Source organism: Centrocercus urophasianus, unplaced genomic scaffold (assembly GCF_019232065.1).
Source record: "Centrocercus urophasianus isolate 14NV4802_14NV808 unplaced genomic scaffold, USGS_Curo_1.0 seq_16, whole genome shotgun sequence".
Lineage (NCBI taxonomy): Eukaryota > Metazoa > Chordata > Aves > Galliformes > Phasianidae > Centrocercus > Centrocercus urophasianus.
This window is the reverse complement of record NW_024884711.1, coordinates 29335397-29356847: the sequence shown is the minus strand read 5'-3', so window position 1 is coordinate 29356847 and position 21451 is coordinate 29335397. Positions and strand designations below refer to the sequence as shown.

Below are 21451 nucleotides of genomic sequence, written 5' to 3'. Positions count from 1 at the left end.
GCCTGTAAATATTTCAGAACTCCAAACAGAAGTAAAGACTTAGAGTGCATTTCTTGATGTAGAGCTATACTACAACATTAAAATACAATTATTTATGTACCATTGTGTAGATATAACAGATGTAGATAGAAAAAAAAATTACATATAAGAGTAAGTTTAATTTTTAGTCATCTGATAGGCTTTTTTCCTATTTCCTGCTTTGATGCTACAAGAAAAAAAATGTTGCCATTTTTCTTTGCAAACATAACACTGTCATAAATCTGTTTTGCCTGACCAAGATCTGCACGCATGCTCACCGTAACCCCTTTCGTCTCTTCAGTAAAAAAATGTTTAGGATGAAGAAAAGAATAAGTTTGATCAAACCTTTATCTCACTGGATGCTAGGAGAAGGTTCTGTACTGTTCAGTAGTCCACTGTACTCTTACTAAGCATCTGCATGAAGAAAGGCTGAGAGAGCTGGGACTTCTCAGCCCAAAGTATAGCAGCACAGTAGGTGTCAGTGCATATAAAAACTTGCTGTGCAAGTGTAAAGAAAATAAACCAGCTTCTTCTCAGTGGTGCCCCATGTTAGGACAAGGTACAACAAGAACAAGTTAAAAAAGCAGGAAATTTTGTTTAAAGACCAAAAAACACACTTCTTAATTTTTTATATTTTACTGTTGGACTTGTCAAGTACTGGTTCAAATTGCTCACAGAAGTTGTGTAGTCTCCCCTTTTGAAGATATAATTTCTAAAATATGTCTTCACCTATTCTAAATATCACTTTCACAGCCCTGGATGAATTCCTCCAGTGTACATTTTTTTGAGCAGGATGTTGGACTGGATCTGCAGAAGTGCTTTCCAACCCCAACCATTCTGTTAGAGCTGTTTGCAGATTGGCCTTTGGGAATTGCGAAAGGAGTACACAAATACACTGAGCAACAACACTGACACTGCATTACAAACTTAATGGAAACTCAGTAAAGCATAGCTTTACCACTAAATAGCCTTTCATGCAGCTAGGGCAAAGGAGAGAACCTATTAATCTCAACAGCAAGTACAATTTTCTCATACAGTTCTAACAAGATCAAAGTACAAATGTATTTAGAATTTATACTGTTCATAGTAGATTGCCTGACTCCAGGAATTTTACCCTAATATCTTTAACAGTACATTCTGAATGCAATTATTAATAAATATTTATGAACAATATTTACAGCCTTGATGGAGTCTCTTGATACATATTTTTTATTTTAGGGGTAAACAGAACCTTCTTAGAAGCCATCAGATGATTGTTCCATTTATCTGAAAAACTGCCTTCATTTCAATAATTTAAGCACTTCACTAGCTGGTTCATCAATGCTGAATTTTGCTATTAATCAAACCCAGGTATATAATTGAATGCAGTTCTTGAAAATTGAAACTGCTTTCATGTGTGCTTTCTTCACCTCAGTACTTCCAAAGGGTTATCGAAAGAGAATGAAAATTTTGCTAGATTGCCTGACTGAATGAAACAAGGCATAGAGAAAGTAATTTTTGTGAGTTTATGTTTTTTTTTTTTCTGTTTTTTTTTTTAAAGGCTCTACTAGGCTACATGGATACAATTCATTCTACTCAGATTCTGTTCTAAATCCTGCGCAGAGGAATTGCTCTTGAGTAGATTGTGGCCCATTGGCTTATTTGGAGTTATACTGGTATAAAACTATAGCAGAATGTGAAATGAGTTTGGATCTTGAAGTTTAACCACTATGCTATACCAACAATATCCACCTCCGACATCATGGGCCAACGTAATAAAATAGGGGGCATTTCTTTCAGAGAAGCCCTTGTACATTCTGCTTAAGTGAATCAACTTCATAATCATAAATGCACTGTGGATAATGTTTTCAAAGCAGATATCAGGTAGCTAGTGGCTAAAAAAAAAAAATTCAGTACCATTTTCTGAGGGATTGAAGATTAAAAAAAATAAAACATTTATCTATTGCCCATTAATTATGTTTATTCCATTCTATAGAATATATGCTTAGGGAAAGGTGTGTTTATACAAATGTCAGACCTCATCTGTAAGAACTAAGAAATATCAGACAAGGCAAGACTATACCTGAAGCTTATCTAAGTATACCAGATTACAGTATTTCTGTTCCTCAGCAACAGCAAGACCTAAGAGTAAAAACAGTTTTTTGAGACCACATCTTTTCCATCTACTATTGTCTTGATTTCAAACTGTAAAAGGATATTTCAAACTATTTATTTAAAGTGAATATCTGTTTGCTTTTCTCTCTCTCTCTTTTTTTTTTTTTTTAATTGCATTGGAGGTCTTCTGAGGTATTGCAAAGACCATGTTGCTTTACTGTGATTCAATATCAGGTACATCCTGAAATTCTACCACCTATATGGTGACAAAGAATCATAGAATCATAGTATCCATATCCTAAATTGGGAGGACCCCACAACGATCATCAAGTCCAACTCCCGGACAGGACCTACACAGGACTACCCAAAATAACCAAACCCTAAGTCTGAGAGTGGTGTCTCAACTCCTTGAATGCCAGGAGATGTACTGAGGTGCCCAAAATTGCACACACAACTCAAGATGAGGCCACATTTAGAAAAAAAAAGAAGAGGAAGCTGATCCTATTACAGCACCTCCAAAAATAGAGGAAATCACCCTCTAAGAAAACTACTATGTCCTCCAAAAATATTTACTGAATAAATCAAGTTCCTCAATAGTTTTCTGAGTATCATTAGAATGCTGTTTATTTTGGACAGCAGTTCAACCTTAACTGGGTATCTGTTGGGTCTGTAAAATGTTGGAAGATTGAGTTAATTGTGTATTTGTACTGTATTTACTTTGTATAATAACTGAAAATAATATGAATACTGTATACAAGAAATATGTTTTGTCCTGCTTTTTTTTTTTTTTTTTTTTTAAACAAAGTTGAAAATTATGGCCTTTTAAAGCTAATTTTTCTTATCCATTAATATTGTTCACAGAAGATCACTGATGCACAAAACATCGTAGGAAGTAGCAACTGGAAAGAGAGAAGTTCCAAGTTACACTCCTGCAGTGACAACTTCATGTAGGGTTGTAAATCTCTCTGGCTAAAACTGTAATTTACACAATTGGATAAAGGATCCTTTTTTCTGTACCCTGTCCAGTCAAAGCATTTAGCAGCTACATGAGAGAAAACACCTTTGATTTTCAAGAGAGCACCCAGTGTTGCTGGACTTCAGCTTGGAGTTGAACACAGTATCAAAAATGAATCTATGTATGTGATGCATTTACTTTCGCTACCTATCAAGATTGCTTTTGACCATATGTGCAGTATGGTAGAATTTGGTACTGCAGCTTAAAGATTAAGAATTAGATTTATTACTGAATTGCATGGGCTGTTTAAGCTTCCTGCTCCAAATGTCTAGTTTGGAGAGTCACAGTCAATAAACAAAGAACTGAAGGAAGAAAAAGGGTGCAAAGATTTACTGTTTTCGAATTTCAAACATAAATTGAAAATGCTGTTAAATTGATCCAGAGTTTCAAAATATTGTTGTGTCCTTCTGTCTCAAATAGTGTTAGCAAGCAAGTTTTGCCTCAGCTTTCATAGTGATTCAAAAAATACAGACTGGGTTTTCTCCAACTGCTCTATAATAATGTAAAGGAAGAAAAGGCTATCATATCTCTGTAGTCAAATCAAGAACAAAGAACAATGAATACATGGTAGCAAATCAAGAACAAAGAACAATGAATACATGGTAGCAACACAAATTAGATTGCAAACATAGGATTAATCTGAAAGACAGGCTTTTACAGCAGTTTTTACATAACTGCTTTTTATAACTGAATCTGTTATTGTACATTAATTCATTTATTTGTATTTTTTTTTATTCAATATTGACAGGTCAAAATATTTTAAGCTCAATAAATTAGTTTGTGTTCAGTGTGAATTTAAATTGTAATCCACTGATTTTATTCCTTAAATTTAACTGTTCATTTATTTTTCTAGATAAACTTTGTAATGAGCAGGTTATACTTTTGTGCCTAAACCACACTTCTTGTGCAGTAAACGTCTAGGAGGATCTGAAAATGTCAGACCTTCTGTGCTGGAGGAGTAGGCAACTTGCTTGTAATTATCTTCTGAACAGTTGAATGAATCCACTTGAGTTATGCTAGAAATTAAAAGTTATAATTTTAACTGGAGGTAGCATTAACACACAGTGAGATACTTACTGCAGTCAGCCTCATCTGATAGGTCTTCACAGTCTGGTTTATAGTCACAAACAAGCTGAGATTCTATGCAATCCTCATTCGAACACACAAAATCTGTAAAGGCAGGGCATTCTCTGGGATTCTCTCCAGCTGAAACCAACAGGACATTTATATGAATGTTATAATTAAATCATGTATGCTGTGTATTAAATCAAGTATGCTCTTTTTTGTTTATCTATTACACATCATGACTTTAGTGTTTTACTGCTTCCAACAGATGTTATTTGGTCCCACTCCCCACTCTTTTAACGGTGCATCATGCATGCCAGACTACTGTCTTGGCCTGTCCCAAAGCTTACAGGAAGAATGTTTTGCCTGGAAAGAAATTCACATCAGTGTGAGCATGACTGTTTCTCTGCATGTTTGTTGTGTATTTCCTTAAAATAGAATCCACGAAATGTTAAAAAAGCAGGTAAATTATCCATTAACGATTTAACATAGCTTCTAGAAAATCACTAAAACACTAAATAGTTGAGACTGACAGAGACCACTTCAACTATCTAGGTCATACCCCTGCTTGAGTAAATGTAGCTAGAGTAGGTTGTAGAGTAGGTTCAATTTGCTTTTGAATATCTCTATAGATGGAAAGTCCACAACCTCTCTAGGCAAACTGTGCCTGTGTTTGACTATCCTCATAGTAAAAAAGTATTTTCTTGTATTCAGATGGAATTTCTGGGTTTTTAATCCATACCAGTTGCCTCATGCCCTGTAAATGGGAGCTGTTGAAAAAAAATTCAGCTCCCTTTCTTCCATTCTTTCCCATGCACTGGAAATAACAGACCAGAAAAACAATTTACTTCCTCAAGTCACTGTGACTTAAATTGCTTAACAACGTAAGTTTTGTAAAGATAGAACCACTGGGACACACTAATTTTTCCCATTTTGTTTCACTGCATATGACATAAGTACATTATCATCGTGTAGAAAAGATATTGAAAATCCATGGCATCTGACTGACTGCATTCTTCACCTTACCTCCTTTACTCTTTTTACAAGCAGCAAGACAATGTAGTGTTGCCCTATCATTTACTTTTAGAACATATTAGTGCAGGTTTTTTTTACAATGAACTTCACAGGCCTTCAAGCATACCAGAATCTAGCATTTAGGACTATTCATTTCTTAGCTTATCCTAAGATAAAACATGTAATCCATATATAGTCCTAATAAAACTTGTATCCCTACCAATGAAAATGACAAAGTCCAAACACAGAGTCACATGTCTGTTACTTTGATTTTTCTTCAGTAAGACCTTATTCCTATATCATTTTTAGGGATAGCATGATAGATACTCTGTCAGAGACTTTGACAGAGATAAAAATAATTAAAATTAAAAATAAAAATATGATTTAACATACAAGCATCTGCACAACATCTTCATACCAAATAAATAATCTAACTCCTGTTTGACAGTTCCTGCTGTGGTATTAAATGTCACCCTTGCAGAGTACGTAATCATTCTATCCTAAATTCCTACACTGGATAAAAACTAAATCAAAACAATAAATACTGCCTTTTGAACAACAAAAAAACTTCAACATCAAGAAGTAACCAAACAGAAGTTCACATAAAAAAAAAAATAAAAAAAAAAGAAAAAGAAGCCTCATACAACAAATAATTTGAAATTACTCATAAATTATATATATATATTATTGTGGCATAGGAAAACAGTAATAACTTATCATATCTGTTTATTTCATGTCCTATTGAAACTGCAACATTTACTGAAAACTTGAACATCACAAGAAACTACCACTGGACAGATTTTAGATAAGTAGGAACTATTAACTGCATGTTATGGTAATCCCTAAGCCAAATGAAATGGAAGTACTATAAAAACAAAATGCATACACAACAGAGTATCGTTTTTCAATGTGGTAGAATGTGGAATGATGCAGAAAAAGAACCGTATAGTCTTCTAAGTAGCTTTTAAGAGACTAATGGAATTGGCTTGTCTTGTGGATCACTAAATCCTACAAAAGAAGCATGTTAACGATGGCTGCTATAAGAACATGCATTTATTCAGTCATATTTTTTCCAGAATATTTTGTTTTGTATAGCCAAATTCTCAATGTACCAGCAAAGACAAAAGTGTCCTTCCTAAGATGTGTGTTTGTATATATAGAGAGGAAAAAAGCAACATGGACATGAACAAACACATGCATACCACATTTTAACTCCTATCTGGATTCATGACAAGGTATACATTTACGTACCTCCATTTCCTATCTCTAAATTATCTATGAAAGACTAGCTCATGTATTACTCTGGAAATGTGCAGGCATGACAAGATTCATTTGAAGATAGTTGATGAATAGATCAATATGAACTCAGAAACTTTGTTTCCATTACCAGGAAGATTACATACTAAAGAACACTTGAAAATGTACTTCTTTTCTTTATATTTGCTAATAGAGGATAAAGAATACAACACTCTTCTTTTACAAAGTTGTGTCAGATTTAAAACATCTGTCTTCCTTCTTTCATAATATGTGAAAAAAGTGTTGTTGAAAGTATTACTCCGTGAGCATTACTCTTCAAGTTTCACCCTTCACTTAAATTAAAATGTATGAATTATAAGCTCCTAGAAGGATTAATTAGACCAGCAACTCAACTATACTCAGTACTGTGAAGTTCAGCATTTATGATACACAGTTTTCATCATTGTCATTTGCTTAACCCAACTGTTCAATACCCTTTTCTACATGACTTTTTATATAACATTAAAGCTCCATTAGCATACTCATCAATAATGCTTCTGACTATGAGTGACCTTGGTGATCTTCTGCAGGGAAAACTAGAAGAAAAGTTCCTACTGATGCAAGCTAAATATAATTTCAAACAAGGTTCTATTGGAATCAATAAAAAAACACTGGGAATTCTACTTAACGTATATTACATTGAAAAAGCCTGATTTCATGTGAAGATATGCATTGTTTCCGACATAAACAGCTGATATAATATATTATATTAACTCCAGAGAGAGAATTTTGCCTTCGAATACAAAATTCTGTCAGTCGTTTTCCTAAAGAAACTCAAGGTTAGTAGGAGTTGGTGACTAAGGCCACCAATAACTGGAATAATGAAAATTCATCTATAATTCTGGAAATATAGAACTGACTTTGGCTTAAGCAATATAAAAGATTAAACAAATAAATAAATATTTTCAATTTCTAATACTGACATAACGGAGCATAAGAACACATACCAGACAAGGACAAGAGTTCTGTGGTACTACAAACAGATGAGTCCTCAATACAGGACAAATGTGTACCTTTTGGAGGCTTCCAGAGGAGAGCCACAGAAATGATCCCAGGGATGGAACACCTCCACTACGAGGACAGGCTGAGAGAGCTGGGGCTGTGCAGCCTGGAGAAGAGAAGGATCTGGGGAGACCTAAAAGTGGCCTTTCAGTATCTACAGAGGGGCTGTAAGAAAGAAGGGATGGATTTTTAGCAGGGTCTGTTGTGATTGGACAGAAGGAAACCTTTTCAAACTAAAAGAGGGGAGATTCACACAGGATTTAAGAAAAAAGTATGGGTTGTGTGTCACTGGAACAGATTGCCCAGAAAAGTGATGGATACCCTGCCTTGGAGGTACTCAAGGTCCGGACAGGGCTCTGAGAACATGTATGTGTCCCTGTTCATTGCAGGAGAGTTGGACCTTTAAGTGTCCCTTCCAAAAGATTCTATGATTTTATATTTGTTTAAAAGTGAAATATCGGCTTTTCTGCACGCTATATCAGAAAGATAAGGAGCTCATTCACACTGTGTACTGACGTAAAAAGCTGATATATTTTGCTTAATTCTAAAGAAGATATTAAAGAGCAGCACTCAGAATTGAGGAACTGAGAATTTATTTATTCCAGGTTTTATCCTTTAGTAGCCTGCTGATTTTACTTCGAAGCAGACAGGGCAAAAAAATCAAGTGATCCTTTTGCAAAAAATTCAGCTTCACAATAATTATGAACATGTTCAATAACAGGATAAGAAGTCCTGAAACTGTTCAGCAATGTGGTTTATCCCTCTTGGTCCTTCCTCTCCTCCCTGTATCACCCTGTCTGATTCCAGTGCAGAGAACACTCAAAAAGCTCCTTTCAATGTTACATATCAGAAAGTTCATCTAAAAAAAATCCAGCTGTCACTAACATGTATATTTTTCTAGTCTTTTAAAGCTTTCTCTTTTGGCCCAATAGTAGAGATGTTTTGATTTCCAACCTAGTGCAATATTTCTTTTCTCTCCTTTAATCTATTCAAATAAGGCCCTAAATTCATTTTCTGAATCCAGGTTATATGATATTTGAATGACTTTATGTTTGTTCATATGCATATTTCTAGAAAATCTTCATATGCAACACCACTTAGGTGAATGCCTTTAGCATCATATGACATTGAATAAATTCTGAGAAACATCCACATTGTTTTATAATTGTTTTACTAGGTACCGTGCACAGTTGTTACACTATTGCTCAGAGGCAAATGAAAGGAATGGTCTCTCAAGAAAACGTCTCTTCTTTTTTTTCCATTATACCAATTTAGTAGATGTTTTCCCTTGAAGAACAGGGGTCTGAGAAGTTGCACACCACTAAATTCACGTGTTGGAAAGAGACTGAGAAGGCTTCCTCACTCTCCTCATTATGGGCTGCTCCCCTATGTATCTCTGACAGCCCTTGTAACCTGGGCTTGGGCAGCCCATATTTCTTCCACAACTCTCCTAACATGGAGTCCTTTCTGGAAAATAAGAATTTTACCATAATTATCATCAGGTTTACCAAGAAGTTTTAGCCAGATGATACAACTTCTGTATTCCACATCTGAATATCTTGACGATTAATGATTTATCAAAAAATGTGAAAAACATCATAAAGCACAAAAACAGTCTCAGTAGAGAAAAAAGCATTGATCAAAACTGGACATACATTCTGACTGAATACGAATACGTATCTTGAGAGAATGAGTTGGCTCCAGCTGCTTTCCCTATCAGAATTCCCTTCATTCTTACTTCAGGGCAGTTTGAACTGAATATTTCTGTTATAGAAGCTTGAACTTCTCACAAGTATTTGAGCAGAAGAAACTAAATGCTTCACTAAATGTAAATCTTTGCATCATACATACTTGAGAATTCAAAGAAAACACTGGCTTACTTTACAAGTAAAAAAGTTGGCCTATGCACCCAAACTCTGGGATGTTTCAGTCGTTTTCTCTCTGATCTGCAAAGCAAGGATGGAATCCTAATGAGAAAGGATTTCTCCACTGAGACTTTCAAAGCTTCTTGTTTATGGGAGTACGAAAGTAAAGTCGTTCAAAGGATTGTTGTAACTTCACCTATGGTCTCTGCGATAAGCAGGAGCTGAGGAGGAATACAAATATACAAGAGAAAAGGGAAAGACAAGTTTACCATCAGGCAAAGTATGCTTTGTTACATTTTAAAGAAAATTCCCATTCTGCTCAACTTGTTAAATCTATTTCTTATTAATAAGAAAGCCACGGCATTTTGATTTTGTTTTCTTAAAAAAAAAAAAAAAAAAAAAAAAAGTATTTTTAATACTAATTACAATTTAATAACTGCCTTTTAACAAGGAGAGAAAAGCTTGTAAGTGTGATTCCAATCAGGCAGCTCACTGAGATCAGTGAAGACATTTTTGTTTCTTCTGAATTTAGAGTTATTTTTACACTAATTTTACTTATTTTTCCTTCTTTGTTTTTCAACTGGTGCCCTGTAATACTAAAATAACTAGACGTGGAATGGATGAGTAAGGTATATATCAATTCTTATATGTCTTATATGTGTTGTGTATCTGAAGTAGATTTTTTAAAACAATAATGTGTATATAAAATACAGGCTAAGAGCAACAGCATGTCTTATGAGTTGAATGCTTGATTTCCTGTTTTATAATAGTAAGTCATCAGTGGGAAGAGCAAACCAATAATGTTTGAAGTGCTCTTCAAGGTAACCAGGAAGATCACAGCTTATTTCCAACATAAGTTTTAGAAGTTGTCACAGGTATCAGAAGATTCAAAACCAAAATTATCAGTGAAGGCTTATTCTGTAGTTCTGCAGAACACTCAGAACACTAAGAGGTAATTTATTAAATAACTAAGATTAAAATATATGTGTGCTTTTGGGTTGTTTTTTTTTTGTTTGTTTGTTTGTTTGTTTTTTTCCTTCAAGTTCTGGGACAGTAATTCCTTTTACATCTTTAAAGCTCAGTGTCATAATGTCATGTTTTTTAATAATTGATTGACCATGACTGGTTATTTGCAGACTAAGAAAACAGTAATTTTTTCATTTGTTAAAAAAAAAAAAAAAAAAACAATTAATAAATCATTATATTAGTATTAACAATAGCATTGCTCTAGTTGTGACAAGACTCCTCTATTACATTTCACTGTTTTTCTATAAAAACTGCCAAGTAAAAGATATCAGATCTGGAACTTAAATTATTTTTGTTATCAAAACATAGCTTACTCTTTCATAGTCAACTGATAAGACTCTTTTATGCAATGTTTCAGTCTCAGGACAATATTTCCAAGACATGTCACATTTCCAGCAAATCTAGTTACTTCTTGACCTTATTTTCTATAGAAATCAGAGAGAACTAAGAGAAATACACCTTCCTGGATAGGGTCCCTGCAGCTCAGATCATAAGAAAGTTATCTGTATTGTTCTGCTAGTAAAGAAGCATTTAACTGATTAACTTTAGAAGGCAAATAAAATGGAAAGTTTCTCCCTTATCAGTTGAAAATGCTCACGTATCGTAATATACCATACTGTACACTTATGTAAGTAAAATGCAAAGAAGTCTGCAGAGCTAACCCTTCCTTGCAGATTCCTTTGAGATGTACAGCTTTCTATAACACACTGTATGAAAGCAAGCTGAAGGCAAACATGCACAGCAAATTGAGCCTTTAGATTTATTAAACACTGCTGTAACTATTACAAAGTATTACCATACTCCATAAAGCAGGTCTTGTGTTCACACAGCCTTTTCCACTAAAGTATTTTATTTCTGCAAGGAGGCAGTTATTTTTTCGTGTTGACTATAAAATGTGAACCAGGAATACACTTTGGCAGCCTGCAAAAAGTAAAATGCTATCCCCAAAACATTCAGAGCTCCAGAACTGTTCTGAAAGTATTCCCCACCACAAGCTGCATTCTGGGAAGCAGATAAACACTCATCTTTTTTTTCCCATGCACTTCAGGCTTTCTCATTTTCATTTCTTGTTTTTTTTTTTTTTTTTTTTTTTCAAATCTATTATCCATGCTTTTTAAAAAAATTATATATTTTTTCTTCTCTTCATGGTCTACTCCTCTGTTTACATAATTACTGTGGCTAGGATATCTGTAACAATGTAGGAGATTTTTGCTTGACCTAAAAAGTTTCAGTGGAAAATACAGATGTGGCCCTGCCCATTGCTGGGTCAGAAATGCTGAGCTACAAACATGATACATGAACAAGCACTGAAAATCAAGTCCTTCAGTTGAGAATAAGCCTGTTTTTTTATGTCACTCTTCTCTCTTAGGTTTTTGCCATAGATTATGCTTGCTATCTTTTAGCATTGTTACAACCATTTCAATAAAAAAGTAAACTCTCTTCTGAAAAAAACCCCAACAATTTAGACATGACATGTATACCCCCAGGCTTGGGTCCCATGGGAAATTTTCAAGAAAATGGCAACGTATACATAGTATGTTCTACAGAGATAAAGAATCAGTAACAGTAACAGTGAAAAAGGTTGAGTCAGGCTCCTGCATCTGATCATGCCAAGAGGAAAGTCAGCGTGCCAAAAGTCTTGAGGAAAATTAAGCAAAAGGTTCTCATCTTCTGGAGTGAAAGCTAAAAAAACACCCCAAACCCTACATGAGCCTGATGTGAAAGGCACTAAAAACAATTCAATGATTCCCTCTTGACTTTGATTTGAACCTTAATTACACTGCAGATACTGTAGAGACAGGAAATTCGTAGGGGGTGGGTTTCTTCTTTGCTTGCTTGTTTTGTTTTCAGACGCATGCACATATGCAAGAACATGGAGTTCAAAAGCAAATATCTGACAGAGTTCTGATTCTGCTGAAGAGCAAAAACATAAGCATAAAAATAATCCAATAGGAATGCACCTAAACTTTAATGAAAACCATACATTATGCGGCATATGCTACTGAAGTTAAGTGAGCTCATCATATAAAGATTGTGTTTTATTGCAATATAAAAACATATACCATGCAAGCGACAAATCTGTCTACGAAGGATTGCTGCCCTTGGATTCTGACTTTACTAAACCAATCTTTAGAAAAATGTTTTTGTATTGCAATTTGAATTCCAACTGTGCATTTTAAACTCATATGAGAAAGGTTTCTTCTGAATCATCCACCTTCATAATCGTTAATTTTCTGCAAAATACATGTTACTATTACTAACCAAAAGCTATAAGTATGTAAAAATAATCATAGCACAAAGTGCAACTGCTTTTTTAACAGCTTCTTGCTGAAAAAATGCTATAAAACAAACCATTACATATTGTAAAAAATTGAAGTTACTTTCTCAACTCGTTCTCTGTCAGGGTATATTAATGCAGCACTGGTTATAATACACGATTAATATTCAGACTTACAGTGCCGCAGATTAAAGCCAACGTAAATTTCAGCAATCTTAACTGTTTGAGAGCATTAAGATCCTTCATATGACACATTTCCAGTTCCCTGTTCAAACCATTTTCTTCAGCTCAATGACAATTTTGTGGAATATTTCCAGTAACACTCATGTAACAACTACTTTCACGTTACCATAAAATATATGTAATTAAGATGAAGCAGAAGTATTTTTATGTTTTACAAAAGAATATGAACTTCAAAGGAGACAATTTATGAATCTAATGGGAATTTTTCTTCTTCCTTCAAAAAATAAACCCTGCTATGTTTATTTGTTGAATATATTCACAAAAATGACTGAAATGTCTAAGTAGTTATATCCCCTAGATGGGATAGAATCCCTGGAATGGAGTTTAACTAGATCATACCTTATGAAATAATATATCTGAGCACAGCTTGTCAACAAACTTCAGTGGAGAACAACATCTTCTCATCATTCATGAGTTACAGACAGATGTTGATCTCCCATCTTCTGCTAGGGCAGGCTTAACCATTTCTTATGTCCTTTGGAGAATGATTACATGCCCACCAGTGGAGGCAACATGACATTTTGAAAAAGCACAACAGAATCACAACATTCATAGGCATAAATGTGCTTTAAGGCTAAGTCGGTCTTAGAATTTTCAGTTCAGTTTTGTAGCAGAACCAAAGTTATTTCCAGTTTCCATGTTTTGGTTTACAGTGCACAACAGTTTCCAAATGGATAGATTGCATATATTTTTCAGATAAAATTAGATAGAAATATCATCTTTAGAATTGTACTTTTCCAACCAAAGTATTATTATCCAGACCATGGCAGAAAATTCAGTTAGCCTAAATAACATCCCCCAAACTCATACACTATTGATACGTGATCTTAGCAATTATTTTCTTACTCAACCAATCCACTTTTATTGTCACACTTTTTTCTACCAGAGACAGAGAATACATTCTTCCTTAATGAAAGCCACAATCCAAACAACTTTTATTTTTTTCTTATTTATTTATTAACATGTTAAATTCAAACTCTGACTCTACTTTAGACTATGTGCACAAGGAGATGAATTAACTAGGATGAATAGCTTGTGAGTTGCAGGTTTTGTTTATTTTGATGGCTCTAACATTTGAACTTCAGTAAGAAAAGGAATACTGACAGTAGCTTATTTACAGCTTCAACTTATTTTTATGTAACAAGATTTTGCAATGAAACACGGAGATCACAAGTCTCAATGTAATCTGATGTTTCTACGATACTACTATGTACAAAAACAGAGACTCAACAGCTTAGCAATCAAATACACTGAACAAAAGTACTTAAAACCAAATAAGGAAACATAAATTCAGACATTTATTGGGTTTATCTGCAAAAACTCAGTGGGAGAATTTTGTACTAATGCAAGACTTTCTATATTAATAGAATATTATTAAAGTTATATAAGAGAAAGCAATGTATTCCTGACAGATTTATTTAAAAAGGCACTACAAGAAAAATCAGTAAAACCATTAGATATTTAAAAACAAGAAAGAACATTTTACACCTACTTTTAGCATTCCTCTAGAAGTTTCCATCTTGAACTTACCTATAGAGCAATTGTTGAACTCTATGTCATCTAGTGCTGCTCCTCCTCCTAGGTCTCTGGTACGAATACCTTCAAAGATAACTTCAAAATTTCTCAGCTTCCCCAACTGTAACTCAACTTTCCTCCATTCATCACTAACACTTCCTGAATCACTCCATATTTTGACAATTCCATCATCAGTCTGAAGTTTGAATAAACAGAAAGATAAATATGGATTATCAAATACCAATTTTTGTACAAATATAGAGAAAAGACTGGAATATGCATTTTCAGTTTTGCCAAGAAATGGAAAGTACACTTTGCTGGGATAGTTGGAAGAAAATAAATAAAATCAGATGATTACTGCAATAACCAGATAAACATCAATAAGAGATCAAGTCTCAGTACAGAAATGTGCATGATTGAATTCCGAAACAGTTCATTTTTGGCATAGTTGCATTTAGTGAGATTCTTTGTGTTTGGAATACATTACTGGATGTAAGGTTACCTTTTTTTTATTATTAGGGTATCAGATAAGAAGAAGAGTTTACTGATTGAGATAATGTTTGTTCAAGGATGGAAGCAAATATAAAATGTTCACTTTAGTTTATCTGAAGTTAAATAAGAAGCATTTTGACTTTCAAGTATGTTAATATATTTAAGAGCTGTTTCTTAAATATTCAATCATACTACCTAATGGGCAAGTCAGCAGCAAGCAACACGGTAATGAAGACTCTAAGAAAGCAGTACATGAGCAAGCAACATCTAAGAAAAGCAGTTAAAACAGTTGAAATAACCAGAGAAGCAAAACCTTATATTTCTTTATACTTAGTGAAATTGTTTGATTAAATTTATGTTAACAAGATTGTTTTATACATCTTCATGATGAGAAAATGAAGTTGGTTATTTCTATCACTGCATGTTGAATAAGAAAGTGCAGTCACACATGCACAAAAATACTATACTCGCTGTTTCTGAATCAGAGAATTCACGCAATTGCTGATATCTTTTGAAGTCTTCACATCTACCATGAAACAGTTACTGAGGTATGGTTTAACAATGCTGTTTTGGAAAATTTTGATTAATAAATGTATCTATTTATTTAAGAAAAATGTATTTTTTTATTGTTCATTATATAGCTAACCTAAAAAAAACATGAGTTTCCATAACTGCGTGAAGTCCACAGATACCTAGCTGATCAGATCCACTGGTGTTGTACTAGCAGCAATAGTAAGTATCTCTCTGTAACTCACAAGGAGAGTTCGCACAAGCAAGTAAGCAGCAATTTTAGGTATTGCTCCTTCAGTGATGTCTCATTGGTTTAAAGCCAATGACACATTCAAATAAAGAGAAAATAACATAATAGGCGCTTGGTGCCACTTATTCCACAGATGGCTGATGACAATTGGTTGCGATTTTCACAGCACATTTCTCACAGTGAGACACCTGAATTTCATGTGCTATCACATCTGAGATCCATTTATTCAATACAGTATGCCAGCTCCCTTTCAGGCCAATAATCAATAAAACTTAGGGGAACTGAAACCAGAATGAAAGTAAAAACCTTTCTAAATATACACTTAAATTTCAACTCTAAAACAGAGTGCAGAGGAATCTATAATAACACAGAGCTCAAAAAGAGTAAATACTATCATTGAAGTTGATTTTAGTAGTGGAAGAGTGTCTTTTTTTTCAAATCTGACTACTTTTACTATTCCTTTTCATCAAATCTGTGTTAATAATTTAATTATTAACTTCTAAATATCTGTTGTTTATAGCCTTTTTAAATTATCTCCATAACAGTGCTACATATTCTTAGGATAATTTGTTCAGTCTGGAAATATTTCTGTCTACGCATGACATGAATAAAGTGCATAGTTATGATGAGATACATTTGGCTTTAAGGTTTCCAACATGGAGAATAAAACAAGACTTAAAAGAGAAGCACTTTTTAACATTAAATTAATTTGTTGTTTCTGGAACCTCTTCTGTCTGCCCTTGAGAATTTTTTGGAATGGAAAAAATTCCTAGACATTATCTATAGGACATAACTCATTAATTTTACAAAAGTAGCCCAGTACTGTTTATTAGTAGTGAACTTAGGAGACTTAATAAGGCAATTTCTGTCAATTTATGTATTTAAATAAGCTAGAAGCATTCAAAACTTGCATATGCCACAAGAATAATACCCAAATATTTTAAAAACACCTGCAGTTCATTTCAGCTTATGGAAATCAGTGGAACATCTTATAATATACATGGGTAAATATTTGTATAAAACCTGAAAATGTTAAAGGTAGCACAGTTAGCTGTAATCTGGTCCTCACAGTTGTATTGTTAGCAATGATGTCATAACCATGAATTATGAAGTCTTTCTGCAGTTACAAGAATGAGAGCATTACTTCTTCCCAATCCCCCGTCCAAGAGACACTGAGATATGTAGAAAATTGTTTGCTAGAAAGAAATTTAAATTTAAATTTAATTATTATTGTTTTTTTTAAAGTGATCATCTCACATCTCACAAAGTCTTTAATATAGGAATGATAACAAGATATAGAAGAAAAAGCTATTTCATTTTTTGACTGAGTTCATCTGCAGCAGTTCCTATACAACTGACAATATACAAATACAGAAGCATTACAGACAGTAATACTGGGTGACTTTTCACTTGTTCAGATACAGGTATACATAGCAAAATGAAAAGAAACCCTATCTCCTGTATAATTTCATGAAGGCTGTTCTAATCTGGACTGCAGATTACATTTGCTTTATATACATATTTATATTTTTATATTTAAATGTGTATTTTCTTATTGAGAAACATACTTCAGAAATATTTGGATGGTGGGGTAAGAACAGAAGTCAGACTGTCAGTACCTCAACATTTCTGTTTCCAACCAAGGAAAAAAAAAAGAAAATAATTGGTCTCTTTCAATAGTACAAGTACTTTGTCTGTATGAAACAGCCAAGAAGAGGTATGAAAGGGAGACAAACAGGACACTTGACCCTCCCCTCCCCAGGCCAGGCAGTGGAACTGGCATGGCCAAAGGATGTGAGCTGTATACGCTTTTCCAGATGTACACTTTGGTATGAGAGGATCATAGCTTATAAGCTTTGCAGATTCCACTTCACAAATTATTGTGGGTTTTTTTTTTCCGCATTCATTTAATCTGTCTGGTGCTTAGGCATTTCTTTCATATCTTTGGAATGAGTTTGCTTCAAAAACACTTATATGGCCTGGAGGTGCTGGGAAATGACTGTACTTTGACCTTCCCATTGCATCCAGAAAACCTGTGACCTTTTCTCATTCCAATATATGTGCATTCATATAAAAGAGATATTTGACAATAAGAAGAAGTGTGTCTCAGCACAGAGCAGACTGGAGGCCACAGAGCCACTTTTCCTTGAGTTTTGATGAGGCTGTTCTACTAACTCACATGCTTACTGAGTGTCCTGAGCTTCTAGATAGCTTTTCTTCCAGGGTTGTCAGCTCTGTCTAACTGTGCTGCAGTAGACTAATAAAAGATGATTAAAATTTTGGGATTGGACCACATGTGTGGGGGTTGATCATGTTGGCTATTAGTCAGGGTAAAAATCCTATTTTCCAATTTACCCTGGAGTAGTCTAACTGCATGTGTTTCTGAACAAACAAGCAAACAAATTAGTGGAAACCATAAAACCCAAATACTATGATCTATCTTGCAGCCACCCATCCACATCTCTGGTTTTAAGCATCATGTTTGGCATCACATTACCAGCTCCTCACAACACCACACGACATTCTCCTTGGACTCCCAGTTCAGTTTTGTTCACTTCACACTCCAACTTCTATTAACTTCTCTCTTTCATTTCTAAAACCTAGTCAACATCTACTTTCCAATTTGCATACTCTTGTCGGCATTTCCACTTCAGTTAGGCATGGTAAAGAGATTCTTGTATAATGACCATCCTACCATTCTCAGTTAAAAACAGCATTTCAAAGGAATATAAAAAACCGCATCCAGAAGCCAGTAAAAATAAGAGGAGAAACACCTGTCTTCTCAAACAGAAAGCTAAATTGATTTCTGAACTATGGGACCAAATTACGTTTTTGACTATTACATACATAAAACTATTCCAAGGAGGAAAACAGAGGTATTTAGAGCTCACTAACATAAAACGCACAAGCAAAATATATTTTCCCTAAAAACTTGTGAAAAGTCCACTTTTTAGCAAGATATCTCAATTGAAAGCAAAACGCTAACAATATCACATCACCAGTAACACATAACAACAACTAGATTTTTTTCTGATGATAGTAAACTGTTCCTTTGATATTTTTCTTTAGCAAAACTCACACTGAGACTACTAAAACTATATGTGAAGGGGATGTCTTGGTTTCACTCTCTGAAAAGCTGTTTTATTAATTGCATGTCACTGCCCTCTATGGGTCAAACACAGTGTAAGGTCAAGTGAGGTGATAAGTCACCCTTACTCAAAGCTTAACATTTACAAGACCTTTTTCTACTTGCAGCAGTGAGCCTGTGTCTTCCACTGGCCAATCATGTTGAATGACAAAAAGCTCTCAGAGAGTGGGAGAGTTATGGTCTAAGACGATCATAAACTGTTTAGATCTGTACAATTTCATGGCTTGCCATATTGCCTAATTCCTATTCACATGCAGAAGATTTTTTTACTCGCCTTCTGATAGTCTGAGAGTAATTGTTTCTTTACAATTTCATTACCTTTGAAATCAAGATTTTTCTCCATGCTTGTCTTTGAAGAACAATCTAAGTGCTTATAACCTCTCTTCTGAGCACTTCAAGGGGAGAGTATCTTAGTGGGTTCAATATCCTTCTGAACTCACCTGGGGATATTAAGAATGGAGAAGGAAGGATTTCTTTGTCTTAGAAATCCTTTTATTTTGTGTCTGGCTTTTATATTTCCCTTATGCATCAGAGACCATAATTATTTTTAAGACTCCATTTATAACACAGTCAGAACAATATTAGAAGCTGAATTGTGAGTCTGCAATAGAAGCATGTATTTCTCCCTTACAAGATATTGCAGAGAAAGCTCCTATGAACACACTCTCCATCAGAGGAATACAATAAGAATTCCAGCATGAATACCAAGGTTCTGCTATAGTTCTGCAGTGAAACAGCAACAAAAAATAGGTTTTGATTCTGAGCTGCACCTCTCCTATTCACGTTACAAGCTGAGAGGAGTTAAAAATCTTTCCCTCTCTCATTTGCATTTGATATGTATTTCAACAGAGCCACAGGAAATGAATCCAAGCTTACCAAATGGATGGAGGCAATAAAAACATTTGCTAAATATTTCTGGACTCCCCAAACCAAATATACTTGAAGGCTTTTTAATCAGAGAGAGAATATTTTCAAATTATTCATAAAAAAACATTAACTGTATTATTATTAATAGCACATGAATACATTCAAGATTGATGGTATCAAAAGGCTTTGTGATATCTTTCTGTAGCACCATTTAGACTGTCAAGACTTTTTCCAAATTATTTTAAACATTTAGGAGAAAACTCTCCTCTTCTTTCCGATCCCTTTGAAAATAGCATCTTCCTGACTAACTGTTGCCATCCAGATTTCTTTTTAAATAGAATATTTTAAAAGTGTTATAAAAAGCAATAGAACATACTACAGAAATAATTATATAAATTTTACAGCCACTGTTCATTCATCAGCTTTTATGAGCATCTTGATCCCCCTGTTTCACAACTAGTTCAGAAGGGGAATTTATTTTGCAGACCATGTCTTATTCTTTCACAATCCACTCTATTTTCATGATGTGCAAATAAAGTTAACTAATATGCACGCTGTCAATGTAGCTTTATTTTTTCTTTGTGTAATGGCATCGTTAAATCATTTCAATGGCTGACCAAGCAGTTTAAAGGCAGAGTGTCCCACAATGAAATATGCCATTTCTCTCCTTCCTCATTTAACTCAATAAGGAACGGAGAACTGTCCTTTACTTTTATGTTTAAATCCAAAGTGCATCAATGAGCATGAGAGAGAAACAAGAAAAATCACAACTCTTCCTCATTTGTTCATATTTTAAAGGCCTTTTCTATGAAGTTGTAGCTCTCTAAATAACAGAATAATTAATATATTTGCTTATGTTTTTACAAACATCTACTTATTTAGTTTTAATAGTTCAAGAGTGAGGCCTATACTGAGATTTTCAGTTTATTCGTAGTAGATCTGGGCAGCAAATACCTTGTACATATCTTGAAAAGAAATTTTTAAAAAACATGCTAAATTATAATAAAACAGAATGATAGTTTCTAGCTGAATCTCTTACCTTAAAAAAAAAATATATATTGAATTGTATATATCACCTACAGTCATTTTCAAAGCAATTAGCATATTCTCTCTTCTTTTTTAATTTCTCATTCATCTTCTCTTAAAATTCAAGTTCCTAAAAGAATAATGCTTAGATTATTTGAAAAAAACAAAAAAACAAAAAAAAACAAAAACAAAAAAACCAAAACCAACAACCTTTACCTCATATTTTGTTCAAGAACTACATCAGATTGATCAATTCACGTACACTATCAACTTCTTAAAATTATTTAAATGAATCAAAGAGTGAACTGAAATCAAATTCATCCAAAATTTGAATTTTAAATACACTTTTCTTCTCTCTTTTTTTTTTTTTTTTTCTTTCTCCATTAGAATAACAAGAAAGGCTTATCATTTGATTTATATACATTTCCCTGGTTTGTGTGGTGCCTCTGAGTCACAGAAAGAAGTCTGTTTCCTGCCTGACTCGGTGGCAGTAGAAGCCTGACAGAACTATCTAATATCTGGACTTTTCAGCTTTGGAAATGATGGACAAAGCTTGAGAATGACTAAAAGAAAATACTATGTATTTAGAACACTCCTGCTGGGGTCATGATCAGATGGCCTGGGGGAGCTTCCTGCTGGTTAATTACACTATTTGAAAAGCCTGAGAAACCCAATCTGAAATAATAATAATAATAATAATAATAATAATAATAATAATAATAATAAT

The 21451-nt window shown here is 34.0% G+C and overlaps 1 protein-coding gene across 3 annotated transcripts in view; it reads right to left on the bottom strand.

Moving 5' to 3' along the window:
* MALRD1 (MAM and LDL receptor class A domain containing 1) overlaps window positions 1–21451 on the bottom strand; it is a 207557-nt gene that overhangs the window by 68498 nt on the left and 117608 nt on the right. For all 3 annotated transcript variants that reach the window (XM_042817546.1, XM_042817544.1, XM_042817545.1), the window contains exons 28-29: window positions 14447–14627; window positions 4205–4333 (exon numbers count right to left, since the gene is read on the bottom strand). In XM_042817546.1, coding sequence (XP_042673480.1) covers window positions 4205–4333; window positions 14447–14627 — 310 coding nt within the window. The remainder of the gene's footprint in view (window positions 1–4204; window positions 4334–14446; window positions 14628–21451) is intronic.